The following is a 26,347-nucleotide window of genomic DNA, read 5'->3' on the forward strand; positions in this document are numbered from 1 at the left end:
GTGAGGGGCTGTCCTTAGCAGGAGATAATCTGCTTCCTTGCTTCTTGATTGTGTTGAATGTCACTGATTCCTTTACTGTAGTACATTCTTACTATGACTATTTCAAGCTGTTCAAGAATAAAAGGCACTCTTCCTCACAAAACAGCTAGAAGCCCTGTCCTTCACATCAAAACTATAACTCAGCCATGGGTAGACACATATTAATCACGCTAAATTATAGTATGGCTATTTTTTCTCCTAGTGCAATTATCTTTGGCTTTCAGACAAAAATGAATCATTAGGGTTCTGAATCTCTTCTGGCAAAGAAATACACAGTGTGAGCTGAATGCTCAGCACTGAGTGTCGTTAGCACAAGTTCTATAGACGTGAACTGGCCAAGTTAATCCTCCTTCATTATCTCCATTAGCTAGCAATGTGCATGGAGTCACTGCACATAATTACTGCTTCAACAGACACGGGCGTTTGAAATATTAACTTTCCCACAGCCTCCAAATCTTCAGTAAGCAGCTCTCAACGATTCATTATATTAATAATGTATGTCACCACATTCCTATCACTTATGCATTAGACTAAACAACATCCATATTACAAACCTCCCAAAATAATTTTTAGTATAACTCATTACCTTTTAGCTACTGTAATTATAACGGCACCTAGGTACCAGAAAAATAAAATAATTTTACCATGGCTTGTAAGCAGCCAGTCTCATAACTTATTCTGCTTTTATTCATGTTTTAACATGTGAGAATATCTTATACCACAAAGTACAAAATATTTTTAAATATATATACATATATTTAAAGATTTATTTTATTTATTTGAAAGGCAGAGTTACAGGGAGAAGGACTGGGAGAGACAGAGAAAGAGATCTTCCATCTGCTGGTTAATTCCTCAAATGGCTACAATGGCTAGGGCTAGGCCAGAGCAAAGCCAGGAGCCAGGAGATTTTTCCAAGTCTCCCACGTGGGTGTGGAGTCCCAAGCATTGGGGCTACCCTCCACTGCTTTCGCAGACACATTAGCAGGGAATTGGATCAGAAGTGGAGCAGCCAGGACTCAAACCAGCACGCATATGGGATGCCTAACTTGCTATGGCACAGCACCAGCCCTAAACGAATACATTTTTACCCTATCATTCTCTCCAAAGATGTCATTGCTAGCATCAACTTGTGCTTATCTTTTTCATGTTTGCTTTAATATTTTTGCTATGTATATATGCATAGACTATGTACATAAATATAGTTTTATAAGATATATATGATAAAAGAGTAATGCCTTTTATGACACACATTATCTAGTTTCAAATTACATAAAGTGTTAATTTTTGTCAGGTGTTTTATAAATAATTCAAAATTGAAATTTACCATGAAATGAGCATATAATACATTGATATCCAAAAGTAAAAGTCCACTTTAAAGTACTATTTGGAAAATGATGATGTCACATTTCTAATCAAATACTGTATAAATTTTTATAAATTCTGATTTATTTACATTACAAAAAAACACAGATATTACATAAAAACTGCAAATACAAAGCCCACCAGATAAAGAAAACAAATTTTCAAATAAAGATAAAAATTACATCATTAATTTCAGATCATATTACTCTACACTTTATAGTCAGCATGCCCACAGGTTATTAATGTAAATATAATAATGGAAATAATAGTAATGGCCACAGCTTACTTAACTTACTGTTTGTCAATCACTATAATTCATGCTTTTTACATTCACATCTTGTTTAACTATGTTAAGGAGATTATTAATTTTATTTTCAGTTTACAGAAGAGGAAAACAGGGGCCTACACAGACTAAATGACTTGCCCGAGATACCAGGTTTGGGGATAGAGGGATCTGACTCCAGGCTTATCCTGCTGACCACACAGTCAGCACCTGGCTCCTAGCTCCACTGTCTCTGGACACATCCTCTGAAAGCATTAAAGTTCATTTCCTTTAATGGAGAAATAAAGCAAGATTTATTTAAGTCACAGACCTCTTGGCAGAATGGCCAGCAGGGGGGCTCCAAGAGAGACATAATCTGAAGGGGTTGGTGGTAGTGGGATTATGAAGTACAATTTTGGGAAAGAAAAAGACTTGACAATTCAGTTATAAGGCAAGGACAAAACCTATCAAAAGACCTGATCCGTACTCTTACTTGCCGAGGGGTGGGGTAGGTAACCTGTTTTTACAGTAAACTGTGAGAGCTCTGAAGGATGGGATTGCCCCTCCCTTTCTATTCTCATGATAAAATTGGAAGCTCCCAAGGAGTAGAGCAGGTACTTTCGACCTTGCTAAAGATAACTTTTTGGGGAAGCAAGCATTTTGCACCTTCAATTTTCACCAGGAACAGCCTGACTGCCTATTAACCCTTCTGACTCCCCATATTCCCTCCTCCAGAAGAATGGATCCTAACTTCTGTTAGGGAGTATGGGACAATGACCGCTCTGGCTTATTCAAGCTGGACAGGGGCAGAATAGAGAAAGGCAGTCAAGACAGGGTTCCAGCAGGAGGTGACCTCATGAAGGAAACACAGTGCTGGCTTGAAGAAACTGCTTCCATCTAAGGTTGCATGTGCATGGCCATCTAGAATTTCACTGTTTCAAGTCTGGAGAACATAAATCTAACAAGCACATTAAATACATAGGGTCTAAAACAAAGGACAGAGTCATTATTAGAGGACCCAACCACTGAGAGAAAAATAAAAACTAATAGAGGGGCTTGATAATAACTAGTTGGGCATTAAGGCCTGGCCAGTTAGGAGACCCAGATCTATCTCTACACATGGGATGCTGGAAAAGGCATACAAGAATGGTGTGAACCTCCTTATGGAAGGCACCCTGTTGACTTCCATTACCTAGCTGTCCTGGGAGGAGAGCTGGCCTGAATAGAAGGCAGGTGGCATCTGTAAAACGAAATTTACAGTTCTTCCTGCAAAGTTACTGACTCTACTTTGCAGTCCCCTCAACAGCAGTGGTTACTTTGGAAGCTTGCCAAGTGAAGGGCTTTTTCAGCTTAGAGCCAACAGGGTCTGTGGCTCTGACCTGGGCGTCCTCAACCCCAGGGCAGTTCCATTTCTAGTGACCCACCTATTGGCTGGCAGAGCTGCCAGGGCTCTTCAGAAGCTGACTTCTCTATCCACTGAAGCCCTGGCTTTCCACATCAAAAACTAATGCCACTTGAGGTATATTGGCCTGTTGGGTTTCCTTGCTAGGGAAAAGAATCTTCAAAGCACATTATTAATCATTTTATGTTATTATTATGTTTATTTTTCCATAGGAATTTCTGTAAAAATATTAATATGCATTATGCTATCCAAGATCCTAAACAAGTATTTTGAAAAATCTGAAATAAGGAGTGGTGTTTGTTATACGTTAGCACATAGGTATCTATCTTTCTTATTAAATATTAGAGAGCAATTAAATATGCCCCCTCTTCCTTGGAATTAAAGAAACCAGCTAAGTACTAAGATTAAAAGAAAAATAAATATTGGGAGAAGTAAGCAATAAAAGAAGGAGTAAAAAATCTCAGAACACATATTTGGATCAATAATTACTTCTACTGAGAACATTAATTTGGTCTTTTACTCATATAAGAAAAAGATGCAGAATTTAGCAGACAAGGATGATTTGAGTTAACCTCATACCCTCTGAAAATGGCACTGGCTCAGGCCACCATGAACAATGTCCCCTTTTCATTCCATCTCCATATCACATATCAACATCATTTCAGCTATTAGGCAACTGTAGAAAGCAAGGTCTTGGAACAATGTTGAGATGACAGGCACTTGCACAATGTGGCCACACAATGACAAACACCATCATATTTGTCTGAGTTTTCTTATTGACATAGGGTGTCACTTCTGCTCACAGTTCAATGACTGGTTGTCTAATCTAGATAGTCAGTTAACTCTAAGCCTCAGCTTCCTTGTCTGTGAAGTAAACTACCCAGCTGACCTCTAAAGCAATAAGACCTTGCCGTTTTAGGAATTCTACATCCAACACTCCAAGGTTTATGTCTTGTTTTCTACTTTCTGGGCATGTGATTTTTATGTATTGAGTGGTTTCTCACATTTCTTAATGTCTATATTGTAAACAATTTAAAGAAACTATTTATGGAGCCAAAAGAAAAAATAGGAACAAAGGGACTACCGCAAACATTTTCATTATTTCCTTCATTCACTTTCAAGGCTCTCACATCATTAAATGAGACATTGCTGCATAAACCCACAGATCTATTAAGCCTCAACAGTCTCTACGTGATGACAGGATACAGTCCTACCTACCTCCTGGGCGCTCGTGCTCTCCATCAGTGTGCAAAAGCATGGCAATGGGCATCCCTACGTTCTTCGATCTTCCAGCCACAAGCACATTTTTCCCAAATGTTTCAATTCCTTAAAATATAGAGTATGATTTAAATGCAGAATCAATAACAAGCAGCAAACTGAACATTTGAACAGTCTACTGAAACATTATTTAAAAAATTCTAATTAAATGTGGCTCATTATGTGGTTCATCCTTGATGTGCCCACATACATTATTTATAAATATTTCTTTTCATGCTTCTTAGATTTGTCTCTTTCTCTATGATTGTATCCTCATTTAAAAGTCACAAACATTCTCAAGTTGTCAAGAAAGTACTTTTAAACCTTGAAATTGATATCAAGAGTTAGCTAATATAGCCTTAAAATGTATTAGCTGCTAATTATAAAATAAGCAAAGTACAACATCAAGCTTAACTGGCAATCAAACTTTGTGCAAAGCTAAGAAAAAATGAAGTAGGGTAAAAGTTTTTTTTTTTAATAAAACTCATGTACTTTGTGGGAAAGAACCACAAATAACTTACAGACATATTTGGACATGAAAGATAAAGCTAGTAACTAAACTACAGACCACTTCTCTGGGGCTCAATTTCTTCTTTTTTTTTAATTTATTTTTTTTAAGGAATACAAATTTCATAAGTACAACTTTAGGAATATAGTTAACTTCCCACTGTACCTGCCCTCCCACCCACACCCTACCCCTCCTCCTTCTCCCTCTCCCCTTGCCAGTACCATTCTCCACTAAGATTCATTTTCAATTAACTTTATACACAGAAGACCAACTCTATACTAAGTAAAGATTTCAACAATTTACACATACACACACACATGCATGCACACACACACAAACTGTTTGAGAACTAGTTTTACAGTTAACTCTCATAATATAACTCATTGAGGACAGAGGTCCTGCATGGGGAATTAGTGCACAGTGACTCCTGCTGTTAATTTAACAATTAACACTCTTATGTATGACATCACTGACCACCGAGGCTCTTGACATGAGCTGCCTAGGCTATGGAAGCCTTTTGAGTCCACAAACTCCATCAGTATTTGGACATGGCCATAAGCATAGTGGAACTTCTCTCCTTCCTTTAGAGAAAAGCACATCCTTCTTTGGTGGTCACTTCTTTCTGCTGGGGTCTTACAGAGATCCTTCATGCAGAACATTTTTTGCCAGTATCTTGGCTTTCTATGCCTGAAATGCTCTCACGGGCTTTTCAGCCAGACCAGAAAAACTTAAGATTTAATTCTGAGGTCAGAGTGTTAATTAGAATGATTTTCATTCTATGAGTCTGCTGTGTTGACTGCTTCCCATGTTGGAATATTCTCTCCTTTTCAATTTCTTTGTAAATAGATGAAGGCATTAGAATTCAGGTTTTTCCAGGTACTAACATTCTAAGAATATTATTCTAAGATCTGCTTTCACCTGGAAATTTTCTCTTTGTTAGAAAGCAGTATATTTAGAAAAGAGAAAGTGTGGCCAGAAATGGAAATGACAGTAGTGGAAGCTGGAAAATCATCAATATAGAAAGGATTTCAGAGTCAATTAAGGTTACAGTTAAAAACTTCTACAATCTCAGGAGTCTGTGAGGGCATCATTGTATCTAACACAGCTTAAGGGTAACTTTTTTTAATTAAATGTTTATGAGGAAAATCTGTCAATAAGAAAGTTGACATGGGATCAGCACCCTTCTATCAAAGGTAATGAAAAACATAACTCAATGTGGAGGGATTTCCATCAAAATACACAAAGTCTATAGTTTAAAAGTAGAGAGAGATATAAGTTATGACTGCAGTTCCTGCAACCTGGTATATGTTTTCTCCTTTCTAAAATATTTTTGAATATTCTTTAACTTCTATAACTTTTTACAGACTGAAGTTGCTTAGTTATTGTTTTCTATTACTCTCTAGGTCTGAGGCAATGCGTACATGCTTAGTTCAGCACCCAGTACCCAAATCTTGCACACCACAAATCACCTACCTGTTCTTTTTATTATTTCCCACACAGCACTGGCAGTGGCAGGGATGAGAGAATGCTGATCAAGGCACAGTCTTCCAATGTTGATAATATGAAATCCATCAACATCTTTTTCCGGGGCAATTCCATTGCATATTGTTCGCTCATCCACGTGATCTGAAAAGTAAATAAAATTAGTCTCATTTTCAAATTATTTATTTGGAAACCTAGAAAATGAAATTGAGGATCTACTGTCAGATCACTTAGAATTCAGCTCCACGAAGATGTAAAATCATTACACTTTTCTTTTCTGGCCACAAAAATAGTAGGTCAAAATGCTGTTGACAAATGTCTAGTTAATTGATGGTAGAGTGCATGCTATAGCAGGGCCAAAAGTTGCTAGAATGGTAAAAACAGAAAAAAGTAAGAAACAAAACAATACCAGAAAGAGTATGGTGCAGCCAAGTGTTATATCTTTACCTCAGTAAGTCTCCATACCTAAACAGTTTAAATTAAACTTCTCTTTGATATATGACATGATGCTAATAGGTTTCTTTTAAATTCTTTGAGCATTTCAGGATAAAAGGGCTTTGTTAAATGTTAAAATTTTTATAACATAATTAGTTCCTAGTTGCTTCTTAAATAACATAATGAAAAAGTAAACATAAAGTACATACACATACTTTTCCTAAAGTATCAGCCCACCAAAATCCAAAACATCACCACAGTTTGCTCCATGGAAGAAGGAAAGGAACATGATATGAGTAATGAACAAATCAAATCAGATGCATGATGTGAATCATTTCATTTTAAAAAATAAGTATAGAGGGACCAGTACTGGGGTGTAGCAGGTAAAGGAGCTGCCTGCAGTGCCAGCATCCCATATGGACACCAGTTCGAGTCCTGGCTGCTCCACTTCCAATAATCTTTTTTAAAAAAGTATAGAAATACAAAATCAATTCTTACTACTCCATGCAGATTAGCCTACCCTAAGTCCATGTACCTAATATTGTGAAATAGAAGTATATTTGCTACAGAAAACTTACTTCATCTGTTATACAATGGATGCCATTTATACACATTTTTTAAAACATCATCAAAACCCAAGTTCAAGTTGTTTTCAAAGATTTATGCCTGTATCATATCTTTTGTATTCTAAAAATAACTTGTCATCTTTCTTTAGATAGATCAATTTTATATTAGACTACTAATGTCTTTTAAATATACAGACTTGGCCATTTGAATCAGATTCAATTACAAATTGGGTTTTGAATCTCTCTCTAATTCATAGTTTTCCATATTCAATAATTTTGTTCATTCTATGCTGTTCTAGCAGGGTAAACCTCCATCTGTTTTCTCTAAAGTTAGAAGATTTTTTTATAGAGTCTATCAAGACTTTTTAAAAACTACCTGTCCAATTTACTATTTGAAGACAAAAATAGTGTTTTTTATTTTTTTTTTTAATCTGGAGATGATGATTGTGGTGATGATGATGCTGAGTCATTTTTAATCACGTATACTCCTACAGAAGAGGGTATTTTTCATGATGAAAAGAAAGCATTTGAAACAAAAAGAAAAACAACTATATTGAAGCCTCTGTCTGTTGATCTGGAACTCAGATTGGTTCATTTCTAACCTCAAAATTAACTAACAGATATGTAGGGACTGAACTATTGATGAAAGAACTCAGCAAGGGCTCTTTTAAGTTTTAAGAACCTTCTTCTTATGAATAAGATTGAGCTAAACTGAATTTTGCTACCTGCTAGTCTGTGCTGTCCCATTCACTGCAAACAACATTGACATTGTCACAAAACATCCATTTTGTACACCAGATGAAATACAGGAGGGACTGGTGCTGTGGCATAGCTGGTAAAGCCTCTGCCTGAAGTGCCAGCATCCCATATGAGAGCTGGTTTGAGCCCTGGCAGCACCACTTCCAATCCAGCTCTCTGCTATGGCCTAGGAAAGCAGTAGAAGATGGCCAAAGTCCGTGGGACCCTTCACCTGCGTGGGAGACCCAGAAGAAGCTCCTGGCTCCTGGCTTAGGGTAGGCGCAGCTCTGGCCAGTTGAGGAGTGAACCAGTGGATGGAAGACCTCTCTCTCTCTGTGCCTGCCTCTCCTTCTCTCTGTGTGTAACTCTATCAAATAAACAAATCTTTAAAAAAAAAAAGAAAGAAAATAAAAGAAAAGAAATACTTGAGAAGAAAGGTAAGCACTGAAAATTTAGGAAGTCAGAACTAGAGACTGGTGACTAGAAACCTGTCTTCTTGCGTACTTCTTGTAGTTTAATTTAGATCGTAACTCAGATTCCCATTTTGGAACAATTTTGTCTTACTCTACTTACATGTTAATAGTTTAAAAGACAGATGTGTGCATATATAAAAGTATGACATAGGGGATTCATAAAAACTAAGTCTATTTAGCCTAAAGAGAAATGTCTCACACATGTAGATAAAAAATGCTAAGATCATAAAAATCAAGAAAGTAAATTCATATATCATTTTTATATAACTGTGTTATCTCAGCAGTGGATTAAATCTCACACACATCCTTTGCTTGGAAAAATCTACCTTTTATTATGTCATGTACAGCACATAACAATAATTTGAACCAGTGTTTCTTACATTTCAATAGTGCTTTCAGATGGCCAGGTTACCTTCATTTCAATTACCACTTTGATCTTCATATCTACCATGGACTAAGGTAGAAGAAATACTGTCATTCCCATTGTGAAGATGAAACTCAAAGAGTTTGAGATTTGGCCAATCCCAAACTACTAAGAGGAGGCTCTAGAATTCAAATCTATCCATATCTTTCTGTTCCATAACCAGTTTTTCCCTCTGTAGCATACAGATATCAAAACAAAGATTAACCCTTTTAAATGCCATTTTAAAATTTAAATCAAACAAATTTTGCCATCCAAAGTCCTAATTAGACACTTGCTAACCCTAAAATATCCCAAGGAATGTGTTTCTTTTAGACCTCCAAAGAAAACATTATTTCTAGATTAGTAACAAATGTTTAAGTACTTGCAAAAAAATCTTGTACAACTAATATTACTTCCTTTTGTTATATGGGTAAGAGAAATAAATACATTTCCTGCTTTTGACTGACTGCTACTAAGTCTCCTGAACTCTTCCCCTTGGTATACTTGAGAAAGGATAACCGTGAGACTGGGAAGCATTGACTTTCCCACAATGGTACTAACATATTTTGAGTCACAGAATAAATACACCGCCAACAATGAACCAGTTAATATGCTATCCAAATGAATGGGAAAACTAGCATTATTCACTTTCTCTGTTTTTATTCTTCTATTTAAGATTATGATAAATCACTTAATCACACTAGAGGGGGAAGTCATCAAATTAAAATTACAGTACTATAAGAAAATAATTCAGAGAACAACTTTAGACATTGTACAGTAGAACTACTATGCTGAATGTGCATTTTGTGATTGATTTATAATATATTTCATTGCCTTAAAACAATGAAGAAAAATAATTTTAAAAAATTATGATTTTCTACCTGAAGACTTTTACATTACTGGTATTTTTCCCTAAATATTTATTATTTGGAGGGGAGAATTACAGAGAAAGAGGAGAGGGGAAGGGAGGAGCAGAAAGGAGAGGGGAGGGGAGACATCTTCCATCAGCAAGTTCATTTCCCAAATGCCCACAACAGCCAGGACTAAGCCATGTATAAGTTAAAAGCCAGGGATGCCAACAGGTCTCCCACATGGGTAGCAGGGACTCAAGTACTTGGGTCATTTTCTGTTGCTTTCTCAGGTGCTTTAGCAGGAAACTGGGCCAGAAGAAATGTGGCCAGGATTCAAACCAGCAACTTGCATATGCGATATGATCATTCCAGTGGTATTTTGCTACAACACCTATCCCAAATTACTATTTCAAGGTACCTTATTCTATTCCCTCCATATTTGTTGGAAAGGCACAAGTTCATAAGCATATAAATAATGTGTTGTTAACATGATTATATCACTTCCCTACAGTGTCTTCCATGAGTACTCTAGCCCTCTTCCAACCATCATCATCACACTCTCCACTCTAGCCATACCAGATTGTTAACCCTTCCCTAAGCCCTTGCCACTAAGTTTTGCATTGCTATTGTTCATGACAATTTTTCAATTTTTCCACTAATTCCCTTTTGCTGCTTTTTTAAAAATATTTTATTCATTCTTCAATATGATATTCAAATGCCATGTTCCTTCATCACAAAATGAAATGATAATTATTTTCTCTTCTGCATAGAACTGCTTTAAAAAATGCTTAACACGTTTGTTCAGTTAGTTGATCATGTTAGGTCTTTAATTATCTCTGTCACACATGTGAGACTTATAAGACATAGATCTTATTAAACTGACTCACCTATAACCTTCATCCTTTCAGTTAATGGCAATTCCATCCCTTTCAGCTTATAAAATCAAAACAAAACAAAATTGGAACTATCCTAAATATCTCCCTTTCTCTCATACCCTAAATCCAATCTATTTCTAAAATCCTTTGGCTCTTCCTTCCCAATAAACCTAGCACATCAAAATCACGGCATCCCTCCTATGAATTATCGAAAGAGCCTCCTAATTGGTTCTCTATATCTACAATTGTACTCATATATCCATAAAACAGCAAGAGAGTTACACAAGGGATCTTTTAAAATGCATGCCTGATCATACCACCCTTCTCAAAACCTTGCAACATCATTATCTTTCAACATGAACAAGGCCCTACATGATCAACACAGCCCCAAATACTAGTTATCCATCTGTTCTCACCCCTGGTTACTTTTCTCTAAATCTTTTAGCATCATATGGGTTTTCTTGTCAAAAACATGAGGCATTTCCCTATCTTGGCTACACCTTTCCTTCTCTCTAGAAGGATTTCCCAAAAAAAATCCTGTAACCTTGGCTACATCCTGGCCTTCTTCCAAATGTCTTCTCAAATGTTACATTCTCAGTAATCGTCTCACTATTTTGGCCATACTATTTTAAAACGTAGATTCCATTTCTAATAATAGTGAAGTAGTTCATATTAGACCAAATTTCTCACAGAAAATAATTGCAAAACTTTAGAGAAACAATGGAGAAGCACCAAAAGCAGACATATTTGGAGGAGAATGGGTATTGGAACGAAAGGACTGCCACAGAAGAATCTTTCCATTGTAGAGACCACTCTAGCCACAGGACAGCTGGAATGTAGACAGAAATTTACAGTCTTACTTGCTTAAGGAATCAGAGAACAAAGTATAGGGCTTCTGTCACAATGGAAAATTAAAGGGATATAACCAGGAAAGAAGAAAAAGAGACTCAAATACTATAAATAATTTCCTTCCAAATCTCTAAATGACCCCTAAGCAACAGACATAGGAAGCAAACTCCAGAAAGATCATCTACAGCCAAGAGAACTGAACACAGATTGCAGCTGGGGCTCAGAGAAGGAGAAACAAAGGTTGAAGTCCTAACAAAATAAAAATCTTACAGAAAGCATGATACTTAATAGTGAAATATCTAACCCTTTCCCTCAAAGTCAGATGAAAGGAACAGTGTCTGCCTTCATCACTTTTATTTAATGTTCTATCAGAGATCCACACTAGATTAATAAGGAAAACAAGAGGGCTAGAGATCAGAAAGGAAGAAGTAAAACCCTCTAGTCCTAGACTCAAATCGCCTAGGTGAAGTACTCATAGGCAGCTGGCTCTGGGAATGTTTGCCTCTCTGTGGATGGGATAGGCTAGGAGGGCATAATGGATCCTCTGCACCCCGTGACTGTGGGAGCCTGTTATTCTGAGACTGTGGGGATGCTGTGGCTGTGTGAGAGGGCACAGGGTGCAGCTGGGTCTCTGGGAAATCACTATGTGGGGCTCCACATGCTCAGAATTCCCTGACAGCCTGGGGTAGGTCATTGTAGTGGGATCCATGCTAACAAAGAGGACTGCACAGATCCTTTGTGCAGTTCGTAAGTCAGCTCAGATGAGTATTGCACCCACTGAGGGCTAATACCTGGGCATTGATCACCTTGGAAGAGAGGAGGTGATGTTGGAACACACCAACAGAGGTGATCATATGCTCTGTTCCATTAACAAAAGATCTACCATGCCCAACTTAGGTGTCACCTGGATACTCGCCCCACACTTGAGTACTGACCAAAGCTATCTGGCCACACCCAGCAGACACCTCTGGGTATTCACTGAAAGTGCAGACATTTCACTAAGTCACAGAGGCATAGCCAACAGATAAAAGCCACCAGAGGGAAAAAACCAATAGCTTTCTCCACAAATGCCTACAAATAAACACAAAAATTCAAGATACAAGAATAAGGAAGTTGGGGCCGGCACTGTGGCACAGTAGGTTAATCCTCCAACTGCAGCGCCGGCATCCAGTATGGGCGCTGGTTCGAGTCCTGGCTGCTCCTCTTCAATCCAGCTCTCTGCTAGGGCCTCAGAAAGCAGTAGAATATGGCAAAGTCCTTGCAACCCTGCACCTGTGTGGGAGAACTGGAAGAAGCTCCTGGCTCCTGTATTCGGATCGGTGCAGCTCCAGCTATTGCAGCCATTTGGGGAGTGAACCAGCAGATGGAAGACCTTTCTCTCTGTCTCTCCTTCTCACTGTTTGTAACTCTAACTTTCAAATAAATAAATAAAATCTTTAAATGTCCATTCTCCCAAAAGCAATTTAGAGATTCAATGCAACACCAATCAAAATACCGAAAACATTCTTCTCAGACCTTGAAAAAATGATGCTGAAATTCATATGGAGACACAGGGGACCTCGAATAGCTAAAGCAATCTTGTACAAAAAAACAAAGCCAGAGGCATCACAATACCAGATTTCAGGACATACTACAGGGCAGTTGTTATCAAAACAGCATGGTACTGGTACAGAAACAGATGGATAGACCAATGGAACAGAATTGAAACACCAGAAATCAATCCAAACATCTACAGCCAACCTATATTTGATCAAGGATCCAAAACCAATCCCTGGAGTAAGGACAGTCTATTCAATAAATGATGCTGGGAAAATTGGATTTCCACGTGCAGAATCATGAAGCAAGACCCCTACCTTTCACCTTACACAAAAATTCACTCAACATGGATTAAAGACTTAAATCTACGACCCGACACCATCAAATTATTAGAGAGCATTGGAGAAACTCTGCAAGATATAGGTACTGGCAAAGACTTCTTGGAAAATACCCCAGAAGCACAGGCAGTCAAAGCCAAAATTAACATTTGGGATTGCATCAAATTGAGAAGTTTCTGTACTTCAAAAGAAACAGTCAGGAAAGTGAAGAGGCAACCAACAGAATGGTAAAAAAATTTGCAAACTATGCAACTGATAAAGGGTTGATAACAAGAATCTAAAAAGAAATCAAGAAACTCCACAAAAACAAAACAAACAACCCACTTAAGAGACGGGCCAAGGACCTCAATAGACATTTTTCAAAAGAGGAAATCCAAATGGCCAACAGACACATGAAAAAATGTTCAAGATCACTAGCAATCAGGGAAATGCAAATCAAAACCACAATGAGGTTTCACCTCACCCCGGTTAGAATGGCTCACATTCAGAAATCTACCAACAACAGATGCTGGAGGGGATGTGGGGAAAAAGGGACACTAACCCACTGTTGGTGGGAATGCAAATTGGTTAAGTCACTATGGAAGTCAGTCTGGAGATTCCTCAGAAACCTGAATATAACCCTAGCATTCAACCCAGCCATCCCACTCCTTGGAATTTACCCAAAGGAAATTAAATTGGCAAACAAGCTGTCTGCACATTAATGTTTATTACAGCTCAATTCACAATAGCTAAGACCTGGAACCAACCCAAATGCCCATCAACAGTAGACTGGATAAAGAAATTATGGGACATGTACTCTATAGAATACTATACAACAGTCAAAAACAATGAAACCCGGTCATTTGCAACAAGATGGAGGAATTTGGAACACATAATGCTGAGTGAATTAAGCCAGTCCCAAAGGGACAAATATCATATGTTCTCCCTGATCGGTGACAACTAACTGAGCACCAAAGGGGAAACCTGCTAAAGGAAATGGACACTATGAGAAACAGTGACTTGATCAGTTCTTGTCCTGACTGTTGATGTACAATCTAATACTTTATCCATTTTAGTATTTTCTCTTTGTTTTGTTCTAGCACTATTGGTTGAACTCTGTGATTAACACACAATTATTCTTAGGCGTTTAAATTTTAACTGAAAAGTGATCCCTGTTAAATATAACAGTGGGAATAAGAGAGGGAGGAGATGTACAATTTGGGACATTGTCGCTCCCCCTCTTCGTGGAGGAACGACACAGGACCCTGCGCTGTTCTTTTGTCTGCTCGGCCCTCCCCGGGTTTGCTGCTGGTTCTTCCCGGGTTGGCTACCGTCCCTTCCACCTCTGTGGAAGGGCGGTTCCCCCTGCCACCTTCCCCACTTCCGCGGGGGAGCGGCACACTGCCGGCCGGCTCTCTCGGGGGCTGCACAGGTGTTCCCCTTAGATGTTCCTGGTGCATGTTGTCTCTCTCCTCCTTTATAGTCCTCTTCCACCAATCCCAACTCTGCTACCCACACGCCGAGTACGCTGCTCTCCTCCAATCAGGAGCAGGTCCTACAGTTTATAGGTTGAACTGGAGGCAGCTGTGTAGAAGCTGTTTCCTCCTCTCCCAGCGCCATATTGTGGGAGAGCAGATGCATAGAATAAGTCTTAATTCCAGTAACTTAGTCTAGTCCGAGTTGCTCCCCACAGGACATGCTCAATCGGACTTGCCCCAAATGGTGGAGTTAGAATCATGCCAAGGGATCCCAATACAATCCCATCAAGGTGGCATGTACCAATGCCATCTCACTAGTCCAAGTGATCAATTTCAGTTCACAATTGATCACACTGATGGGTCTGAGAGTCAAAGGGATCACACAAACAAGTCTAGTGTCTGCTAATACTGGCTGATAGAATCAAAAAGGGAGAGAATGATCCATCACGGGAAGCGGGATACACAGTATACTCATAGAATGGCAGATGTCCTAAATAGCACTCTGGCCTCAGAATCAGCCCTTAAGGCATTCGGATATGGCTGAAGAGCCCACGAGAGTATTTTGGGCATGGAAAGCCAAGACACCGTGGGGGAAAAAAAAAGGAAGACCTAAATGGAAGATCTCTGCGAGTGAGATCCCAGTAGAAAGAACGGGCCATCAAAGAAGGAGGTACCTTCTCTGAAGGGAGGAGAGAACTTCCACTTTGACTATGACCCTGTCAGAATAAGATCGAAGTCGGCGAACTCAAAAGGCTTCCATAGCCTTGGCAACTCATGACTAGAGCCAAGGGAGATTACTGACGCCAAAACAAGAGTGTCAAATTGTTAAGTCAACAACAGGAGTCATTGTGTACTTACTTCTCATGTGGGTTCTGTCCTTAGTGTGTTGTCCAATGTGAAGTAATGCTATAACTAGTACTGAAACAGTATTTTACACTTTGTGTTTCTGTGTGGGAGCAAACTGATGAAATCTTTACTGAATATATACTGAATTGATCTTCTGTATATAAAGAGAATTGAAAATGAATCTTGATGTGAATGGAATGGGAGAGGGAGCGGGAGATGGGAGGGGTGTGAGTGGGAGGGAAATTATGGGGGGGGAGCCATTGTAATCCATTAACTGTACTTTGAAAATTTATATTTACTAAATAAAAAATAAATATAAAAATAAATAAAAAAAATAAAAGAATAAGGAAGACAACATGATGCCCCCAAAGGAGCACAATAACACTTTAATATTACAATGTGAAGATGAAGAGATTGATGAAATGGCTGAAATGGAATTCTAAAGATTAATCATAGGATTATTCAGAAGCAATCAGAAACAAATCCTCAAATTAAAAAACTCATATATGACACTAATGAAATTTTTCACATGAAATTAATATTTTAAAGAGAAATAAAAATGAAATATTATAAATGAAGAATCAAATAGATTAAACAAAAAAAATTGTGGTAGAAAGCCTCAACAACAGATTTGATGAAGCAAAAGAAAGAATATCCAAGCTAAAAGACAAATCTTTGGGAATTTTTTAGTCAGACAAAAAAAAAAAAATGAAAGAGAGAGAGAGAGAAAGAAATCAGAAAATTAAAAACGTTTGTGGCAGCGCCACAGCTCAATAGGCTAATCCTCCGCCTGCAGCGCCGGCACTCCGGGTTCTAATACAGGTTGGAGTGCCGGATGGATTCTGTCCCGGTTGCTCCTCTTGCAGTCCAGCTCTCTGCTGTGGCCCGAAAAGGCAGTGGAGGATGGCCCAGGTCCTTGGGCTCTGCACCCACATGGGAAACCAGGAGGAAGTACCTGGCTCCTGGCTTCAGATCAGCACAGCGCGCCAGCCGCAACGCACTGGCCATAGCAGCCACTTTGGGGGTGAACCAACAGAAAAAGAAGACTTGTCTCTCTCTCTCTCACTGTCTAACTCTGCCTGTCAAAAAAAAAAAAAAAGTTTGATATTTATGAGAAATTATCAAATGACCCAATAAAACATACGAGTCTTGGGAGTTCATGAAGGTGTGGAATGAGAGAATAGATTAGAAGGCCTAATCGGTGAAATAATTACATAAATTTTCCCTAGTTTGGAGAAAGAAAGGGTTGTCCATGTAGAGGAAGTATACAGAACTCCTAATAGACATGATCAGAAAACATTCATCACAATACATAGTAGTAAAACTTTCAACAGTAAAACATAAAGAAAAGATTCTAAGATGTATGCCAGAGAAACTCCAATTACCTTCAGATGATCTCCAATTAGACTCACAACTGACTTCCCATAAGTAACCCTATAGGCTAGGAGAGAATGGAGAGACATAGTCAAAGTCTTAAAAGAAAAAGCTGTCAACCCAGAATACTGTACCCTGAAAAGCTTTCATTTATGAATGAAGGTGAAATAAAGACCTTCCATAACAAACATAAGTTGAAAGAATTCATTACCACTCAATCAGCCTTACAAAAGATGTTTAAGGATGTGCTAAACACAGAAATACAGAATGATAGTAATCCTATGAAAGGATGTGAAGGTAGAAAATCTCCCAGTAAGAATACAAAAGAAATCTGAAGAAAACAGTAGGAATATTTATGGGAAGATGGGAGAACCAAGTCATTATTTATCAATCGTAACCTTCAAAGTAATGGCCTCAACTTTCCAGTTAAAAGATAAAGACTGGCTGAACAGATTATTGCTGCTTATAATAAACACACCTCACCAGCAAAGATACTGAAAGTGAAAAGATGGAAAAAAGATATTCCAAGCTAATGGAAAGCAAAAAAGGGAAAGTATGGCTATCCTAACATCAAAGAAAATACTTTAACACAAAAACTATTAAACAACAGCACTGTAGCATAGCAGGTAAAGCCGCCGCCTGCAATGTCGGCATCCCATATGAGTCCTGACTGCTCCATTTTCAATCCAGCTCTCTCCTACGGCCTGGGAAAGCAGTAGAAGATGGCCCAAGTCCTTGGGCCCCTGCACCCACATGGGAAACCCAGAAGAAGCCCTTGGCTTCTGGGTTCAGATCAGCGTGCAGCTCTGGCTGTTGCAGCCAATTAGGGAGTGAACCAGCAGATGGAAGACTTCTCTCTCTCTGCCTCTCCTTCTCTCTGTGTGTAACTCTGACTTTCAAATAAATAAATTAATCTTAAAAAAAAACCTGTTAAACAAGACAAAAATGGGCTCTATGTAATGATTAAGGGATCAATTCAACAGGAAGATGCAACTATAATAAATGCATATGTACCCAATTACAGGGCACCTGACTGTTTAAAGGAAATGTTAATGGATCTAAAGGGAGACATAGACTTCAATACAATAGTAAAGGGGGAGGTCAACACCCCAGTTTCATTAATGGACAGATCAACTAGACAGAAAATCAACCAAAAACAACAGAGCTAATCACCCCTATGGATCAAATGGACCTAACATATCTACTGAACTTTTCATCACACAGTTGCAGAATACACATTCTTCTCATCAGCACATGGAACTTTCTCTAGGATAGACCAGATGATAGGCCACAAAGCAAGTCTCAAAAAATTCAAAAATATCCAAATCATATCATGTATCTTCTCTGCCCACAATGGATTGAAGCTGGAAATCAGTAACTCAAGAATGTCTAGAACACATGCAAACACATGGACACTGAACAACATGCTCCTGAATGAACAGTGGGTCATAAAAGAAATCAAGAGAAGTAAAAAAATTTCTGAAAGCCTATGAAGACAACACATCATATCAAAACATATGGGATACAGCAAAAGCAGGGTTAAGAAGGAAGTTTACAGCAATTGGTGCCTGCATGAAGAAACTGGAAAGGTACTAAATTAATGGGCTGCCAATAAATCTCAAAGGCATAGAAAAACAACAACAAACCAAATCCAATATTAGTAGGAGAGAAAGAAATAATTAAAATTAGAGAAGAAATAAATAAAATTGAAACAAAAAATACAAAAGATCAGTGAAATGAAGAGCTGTTTTTTGGAAAAAATAAAATTGTTAAGCCATTGGCCCAACTAACAAAAAAATAGGAAAAACAGGCATTTTTCAAAAGATGAAATTTTTTTACAGATTTATTTATTTATTATTTGAAAGGCAGAGAGTTACAGAAAGGCAGATACAGAAAGAGAGGGAGAAGTCTTCCATCTGCTGGTTCCTTCTCCAAATGTCCATGATGGCCAGAGCTGAGCCCATCCGATGCCAGGAGCCAGGGGCTTCTGTGGGGAGCAACTGGGAGCAACTCAGACTAGACTAAGTTACTGGAATTAAGACTTATTCTATGCATCTGCTCTCCCACAATATGGCGCTGGGAGAGGAGAAAACAGCTTCTACACAGCTGCCTCTTGCCAACTTGAGTGATGACCTCCAGGAGCTGATCCTGCTCCTGATTGGAGGAGAGCAGCGTACTCGGCGTGTGGGCAGCCGAGTTGGGATTGGTGGAAGAGGACTATAAAGGAGGAGAGAGACAACATGCACCAGGAACATCTAAGGGGAACATCTATCTGAAGGAACACCTGTGCAGCCCCCGAGAGAGCCGGCCGGCGGTGTGCCGCTCCCCCGCGGAAGTGGGGAAGGTGGCTAGGGGGAACCACCCTTCCACGGAGGTGGAAGGGACGGTAGCCAACCCGGGAAGAACCAGCAGCAAACCCGGGGAGGGCCGAGCAGACAAAAGAACAGCGCAGGGTCCTGTGTCGTTCCTCCACGAAGACGGGGAGCAACATAATGGTGCCGTGACTCGGATAGCAAACCTAGGAGGAAAGAAACGGGAAGAAGTGGAAAATACCGGAGAGAGAGACTAGCAAAGAGCCTAGGGAAAAGCCGGACGAAAAAGGTGCCAGAAGAAGCTATCGAAAGCCTAGGCATAGACTCAGATACGGACTATGGGGGGAAGCTGGGAGAAATCTCTAAGGTCGAAAGCGAAAGTGAAAGCTAGAACAAACAGACTCGGATACGGACTGTGGGGAGAAGCCAGGAGAAATGAGGGAGGAATATTGTTGGAAGAAAACTTAGGGAAATATACCAGGTAGAGAAAAATGTTAGGGAAATTGAAGCCGCAGGGGGAAGGCCGAGGCGGAAACGTAAGCCAGCTTGGAATTCTTTAAGTCAGCCCGGGGAGCAAAAGGCAAAAAGTTAAACCGTGAGGCGGAAGCGTGGGCTAGGTTGAATTCGCCAGGTTAGCCCGGGGAACTTGGATTGAATGCTAGTGGCGGAAACGTGAGCTGGGGCTGTGTGACTCGCGGAGGCTGCTGCGCGCAGAGAGAGCGTGCGGGGCACAAGTAGATAGGGAACGCTGGGCTAGTGCGAGGCCGTGGTGCGGGCGCGCGAAGCCAGAAAGCTGCGCAGAAGAGAGAAGCGCGGGCTGAAGCGGCTCAGAGCTGGTAAGCCGCCGAGAAGCAGCCTCGGGGCAGGCGCCAGGAAGCCGCAGGGATAAGAGAAACAGAAGTTTAGAAGTAAAATGAGAGAAATAGGAATGCTGGTAGATAGAAGTAAAATAGGAGAAATAGGAATGCCCGGAGATAGGGAAATAGAGAAAAATAAGGCCTCCCCACAACATGGCAATGAGAGAGCTTGGATTCGGTCTGCCTGATTAGGGAGGTGGTGAGCACCTGCGGGCGGCTAGCAGCTTATGCGCCGCAGGTCACCGAAGACAGGCACGAATTAACATCAATAAGTCTCCCCACAATACTGCAATGAGAAGGCTTGGATTCGGTCTGCCTGATTAGTAAGGCGGTAAGCACCAGCAGGCAGCTCGACCAGAGTATGAGCTGCAGGTCACCGAAGATAGGCATGAATCAACACCAATAAGTCTCCCCACAATACGGCAATGAGAAGGCTTGGATTCGGTTTGCCTAATAGGGCTTGTAAGCACCTGCATGCAGTTCTAGCAGAGCAGAGCATGCGCTGCAGGGCACCGAACTCAGGCACGCATCAGCGCCTAAAAACCTCCTCACAACATGGCGAAGAGAGGACCCGGATTCGGTTTGCCTGATTGATAGGACTTGTAAGCACCTGTGGGCAACTCTAGCAAGCAGAGCAGAGTGTGTGCCGCGGGGCACCGAAGACAGGCGCGTATCAACGCCAAAAATAAAAAGAAAGGGGGATCTGTGGGGAGCAACTGGGAGCAACTCGGACTAGACTAAGTTACTGGAATTAAGACTTATTCTACGCATCTGCTCTCCCACAATATGGCGCTGGGAGAGGAGAAAACAGCTTCTATGCAGCTGCCTCTTGCCAACTTGAGTGATGACCTCCAGGAGCTGATCCTGCTCCTGATTGGAGGAGAGCAGCGTACTCGGCGTGTGGGCAGCCGAGTTGGGATTGGTGGAAGAGGACTATAAAGGAGGAGAGAGACAACATGCACCAGGAACATCTAAGGGGAACACCTGTGCAGCCCCCGAGAGAGCCGGCCGGCGGTGTGCCGCTCCCCCGCGGAAGTGGGGAAGGTGGCTAGGGGGAACCACCCTTCCATGGAGGTGGAAGGGACGGTAGCCAACCCGGGAAGAACCAGCAGCAAACCCGGGGAGGGCCGAGCAGACAAAAGAACAGCGCAGGGTCCTGTGTCGTTCCTGCACGAAGATGGGGAGCGACAGCTTCTTCTGGGTCTCCTATGTTGCTGCAGGGGCCAAACCACTTGGGCCATCTTCTACTGCTTTCCCAGGCCATAGCAGAGAGCTGGATCAGAAATGGAGCAGCCAGGACTCAAACTGGCATCCATATGGGATGCTGGCACTGCAGGTAAAGCCACTGCTTTACCCACCATGCCACAACCCCAACCCCTAGAAGATGAAATTCTAATGGCCAACATACAAATGAAAAAATGCTCAGGATCACTAGCCATCAGGGATATGCAAATAAAAAACCACAGTAAAACCTCACCTCACCCCAGTTAGAATGGCTCTCATACAGAAATAGAAAACAACAAATGCTGGTGAGGATGTGGGGAAAAAGATCCCCCAAATCACTGTTGGTGAGCATGCAAGCTAACACAGCCATTGTGGAAGATAGTATGGAGGTTCCCCAGAAATCTGAAACTACATCTGCCATATGACTCAGCAATCCCACTCCTGGGAATTTACCCAAAGGAAATGAAATCAGCATATGAGTTATCTGTACCCTAATGTTTATTGCAGCTCAATTCAAAAATAGCTAAGATATGGAGTCAACTCACAAGCCCAACAACTGATGACTGGATAAAGGAAATGCAGTATAAATACACTATGGATTATTACTCAGCCATAAAAAAGAATGAAATTCTCTTTCACAACAAAATGGATGTAACCAGAAGCCATTATACTTAGTGATATCAGCCAGCCCCGAAAAGACAAAGACCATGTATTTTCCCTGATCTCTGGTAACGAAGTACAAAAATGTTATGTGTAATTATTTGTATTACACTCTGCATAAAATTATTCCTCTGCATAAACTGTTGAGAGGAAATGGCTTAAAATATAAATTAACTATTATCTTGTAACCACACAGTAAATATTTAATGTTACATTTTCATTGGTTCTATTTAATTGAAAGAAATTAGGAATAATTGACCAAAAACCCTGTATACGGGTGAAATGGTCATTTTTCCATTCAATTATTGTTTATAGCCATTGTGTATATTCCCACTAAACTATTTTGCTTTTTACTAAACTTCTTATTCAGTGAAGTTTTAAGCCTTTTTATTGTAATCTAAATTTAAAATGTTATCTCAAATACCAAAAAAAGAAGACAGAAAAGTATAAAGAAGGAGGATGGGAAAAAGGGAGAAAGGGGATATCACTATGTTCTTAGACTTTTATGTATAATATTAAATCTATTAAAATTAATATAAAAATGAAATAAAAGAAAAAAATTGATATAAATCAAATTGATATAAATCAAAGACTGAGAGGAATATATTAGCAAAACTTATATCTGAAAAAGAACTTTTACTCAGATATACAGGGAACCCTTAAAGCTCAACCATTAAAAGATAGACAACTTAATTGTTTAAAATGGGCTAAATACATAATCAGCAAAGGAAATATTCAAATGGGCAAAACACACATAAACTCAGGACAGTGTTTACCTAAAGGTGAGTTGAAAAGGTACAAATAGGAACTGCAAGCAAGGGACCTAGGGAAACTCATATTATTAAAATGTTTCATATTTTGATGGAGGTTTAGGCTACATGGGAGTTAACATTTTTCAAAACATATGGATTGTGTATATTTCAAATCAAATAAATTTCCCAAAACAATACAAAGATTAAACTATAGTTAATGATATGCACACTGAAGTTTTAGAAGTTCACTAAGTGTTCCTATCTTTAAATGCTTCAAAAATAAGGGTAATGATAGATGAAAAGATGGATAGATGTGTAACAAAGCAAAAATAGAAAAATGTTATAACTATAGAATCTAGATTGAGGTCATATGAGTATTCACTATACCATTCTTTAAATTTTTCCATATATGTAAAATTTTTCATTATAAAATATTGGAAGAGTGATGCAAAAATGCAACCTGTTCTCCATCATCTTGGGTCATCTTACAATCTACATTTTCTTTTTTCCCACAGTGTATCAACTTCTAATAAACAGAATAGCTGTTATATTTATTTATTATTGCTTGTCTCCCTTACTTCTTTATAAGTACAGAAACTTATGTCACATTTTTCACTAAAGTATCCCTAACACTAAGAAAGTGCTTGGAATATATACACACTCAATAATTACTTATTGAATAAATGGTTACTACGAATATTACATTTAATATATAGGTGAAGAAATGGAGACAAAATGAAAGAAACGTGGGAGCAATTAGAAGAACAGGCTAAGGCACACACATACATGCACAGATATCTATCTATATTCTCTGATAATTTTAAAATATTATTTAAAACATCTAAAAACATAAAAACCAAATTCAAGTTTCATTAAAATCTTGCTGTGTTGATATCTGTATCTGTATTATTGAATATGTGGCAGTATTTAGTTTTCTAATAGAAATTCAAGATAAAAAAATAATGTTTGTTGCTTTTCATTCATTTCTTCGTTTTAGAACTTGAAAAATTAAAGATCCCTGGCAAAGATTTATGCTAATGGGTTAAAGTACACAGCCTGGGTATATGTATGAAACCCTTGAAAATTCATTAATTTGTTCACTCAACAAGTATTTACCAAGTTATCTAACATATGCCCAGTAGGAATTTAGGAAATATAAGTGAGCCAGACAGACAAAATTCTTGTCCCATAGAATTTACATTATAATAAAATAAATATCACTTAAACTATTTAGCTATAGACTTTTAATACAATAACTTTTTCTAGAAGTAAATGAGAGGATACTTCTGGGAATTGTGTTCACTGTTCTCACACCAATATTTAAATTACATACTCTGGATTCTACATCAAAGTTTTGAGAGAAAATATGTATCAGCTGTCTACTATTGGCCCAATATCATTTAAGAATTGTTTCATCATCAAGGAGAGGAGAACAAGGAATGGAAAGAGACTCTAACCTCACCAAGCTCCTCCTCCTCCAAATCTAAGGACACAGTAGAGCCTGTGCTGCAGACGGAGGGATTCATTCTCCTTGCCACGGTGGGCAGTTCTGGCTCTCCACCCTTCTCAAATCTCCCTCTCCTGCAGCCACAGGATGTCCCAAGACAGCCTTACTTCACAGGCTATTAAAAAAGGAAAGTTAATAGGGCTATCTTTGCTCTATATGATTCTCTGCAGTCAGCTGAAAAGTATAAGGAAATTCTAAATTCTCTTATTCTTCAGAAGCAGTGTTGAAGATACCTTTTATGATTAAGTCTTTGGTTTCCTGGGAGATATACATAGTGACTTCTGGCAAATATACAGTACTAAACTGGAAAAGGTGTATCTTCCATGGAAGAAAACTCAGATGAGTGAGCATGTCTATTCTAATGAGCTTCTTTTAAATACACAGAAAAAGAGAGAGAGAGAGAGAGAGATGCTGCATTTTGGTGATCTTGTTTGCAAACTCCTCAAGGACAGTGATTTAGTTTCAAATGGTTTCTTCAACTTTTTTTTTTATTTCCTAAGCAGAAAGAAAGAGATGGAATCTCCCTGATCTGCTGGTTCACTATCCAAATGCCCACAACATCTGGGTCTGGGCAGAAGCTGGGAACTCAACCCAGTCTCCCACATGGCAATTGAGACACAATCACTGGAGCCCCCCATCACCTGCTGCCTACCAGGGTGTGCATTAGCAGGAAGCCAGAATGAGAAGCAGAGCAGGGATTCAGACCCTAGCACTGCAATATAGGATGCAGGTGTCCCAAGTGCAACCTAGCCACTGCACTAGGCACCTGTGCCTCAAATTGTTTTCTAACAATCCCATTCCCAGCACAGATTTAAATGAATATACAAATTGGATTCTGGGTAAATATATATATTGACCAACGAGGTATGAAGTAACATCTTTTAAATGTATTTCTATAAAAACCAATTAATTTTTAAAGGGCCTTTTGATTTTGATAAATCTTTTGCTAGCATTTCAACTGAATATTCTCAATATCATTGTGAAGGAAATAAAGATGAAAAATAAAAAAACTAATGCCATTCAAAAAATTCCTAAATTTGAAGATATTTTGAGAAGTAAATCATCTTAAGTTAGCTGATACAAGTGTGTGATACAAGTGACAGCTCAAAAACACAGAATTCTACACATTTCAGCAAATAAAATAAATCTCTTGTGATGGTTTCCATTTGGTTATATGGGAAGACATAAGTGGCTAGAGAGCAACCAATTCCAATAATGTGTAAATTAACAGGTGATACACTCAGCTTCCACCACAGACTATTAACATTAGGAAAAAAGCAATCAAATGGTTAATATACTCCATATACAAAGAATTGAATTGTTTTCCATTTTTCTTCCTCTTACTTATACATTCTTTGGTAAAAGGATTCCTATGAGAAATGTTTTCAAGTGTAGATAAATGACATTGTGAGGATGTCTTTATTTCTATGTAAATACCCAAACCCTATAGAAAAGGATTTGTAATAAAAGATTTTCTTTTGAAACCTGCTTTTTTCTTTGAATGAACTTCAAACGGAAAAATCAGATTAATTATAATTCATGGCTTTGACACAATCACAATATAGGTCCAAACATAATATAATTAATTAATTTACATAACAAATGAGGCCTACACAAACTTGTCACTCAAAATAAAAGTTATGACCTTGATAACAACAACTTATAATGCATTCATTAACTCTTTCCTGCTCAAAATGTAAATTTCATTCCAATATATTACATTTTAGGTACTCTAAAAACCTCACAGATCAGGGAGAACATTTGGTATTTGTCTTTTTGGGACTGGTTTATTTCACTAAGTATCAAGTTTTCCAGTTGCATTGATTTTATTGCAAATGACAGGATATCATTTTTTTAACTTTGTGTAGTATTCCATGATGTACATACACCATAATTTCTTTATACAATGTTCATTTGATGGGCATCTGGGTTGTTTTCATATATTTGCTACCAAAAGCAATTTACAGATTCATTGCAATCCC

The 26,347-nt window shown here is 38.9% G+C and overlaps 1 protein-coding gene across 8 annotated transcripts in view; it reads right to left on the minus strand.

Annotated features, from left to right (window-relative positions):
• Window positions 1-26,347, minus strand: part of MTHFD2L (methylenetetrahydrofolate dehydrogenase (NADP+ dependent) 2 like) — a 151,372-nt gene that overhangs the window by 100,946 nt on the left and 24,079 nt on the right. For all 8 annotated transcript variants that reach the window (XR_011378393.1, XM_008267752.4, XM_051819695.2 and 5 more), the window contains 2 exons: window positions 6,304-6,456; window positions 4,284-4,391 (listed from right to left, as the gene is read on the minus strand). Coding sequence is in view for 7 of the 8 variants with exons in the window: in XM_008267752.4 (XP_008265974.1) it covers window positions 4,284-4,391; window positions 6,304-6,456 (261 nt within the window). In the remaining variant the exon portion in view is untranslated. The remainder of the gene's footprint in view (window positions 1-4,283; window positions 4,392-6,303; window positions 6,457-26,347) is intronic.

This window comes from Oryctolagus cuniculus, chromosome 8 (genome assembly GCF_964237555.1).
Source record: "Oryctolagus cuniculus chromosome 8, mOryCun1.1, whole genome shotgun sequence".
Classification (NCBI taxonomy): Eukaryota; Metazoa; Chordata; class Mammalia; order Lagomorpha; family Leporidae; genus Oryctolagus; species Oryctolagus cuniculus.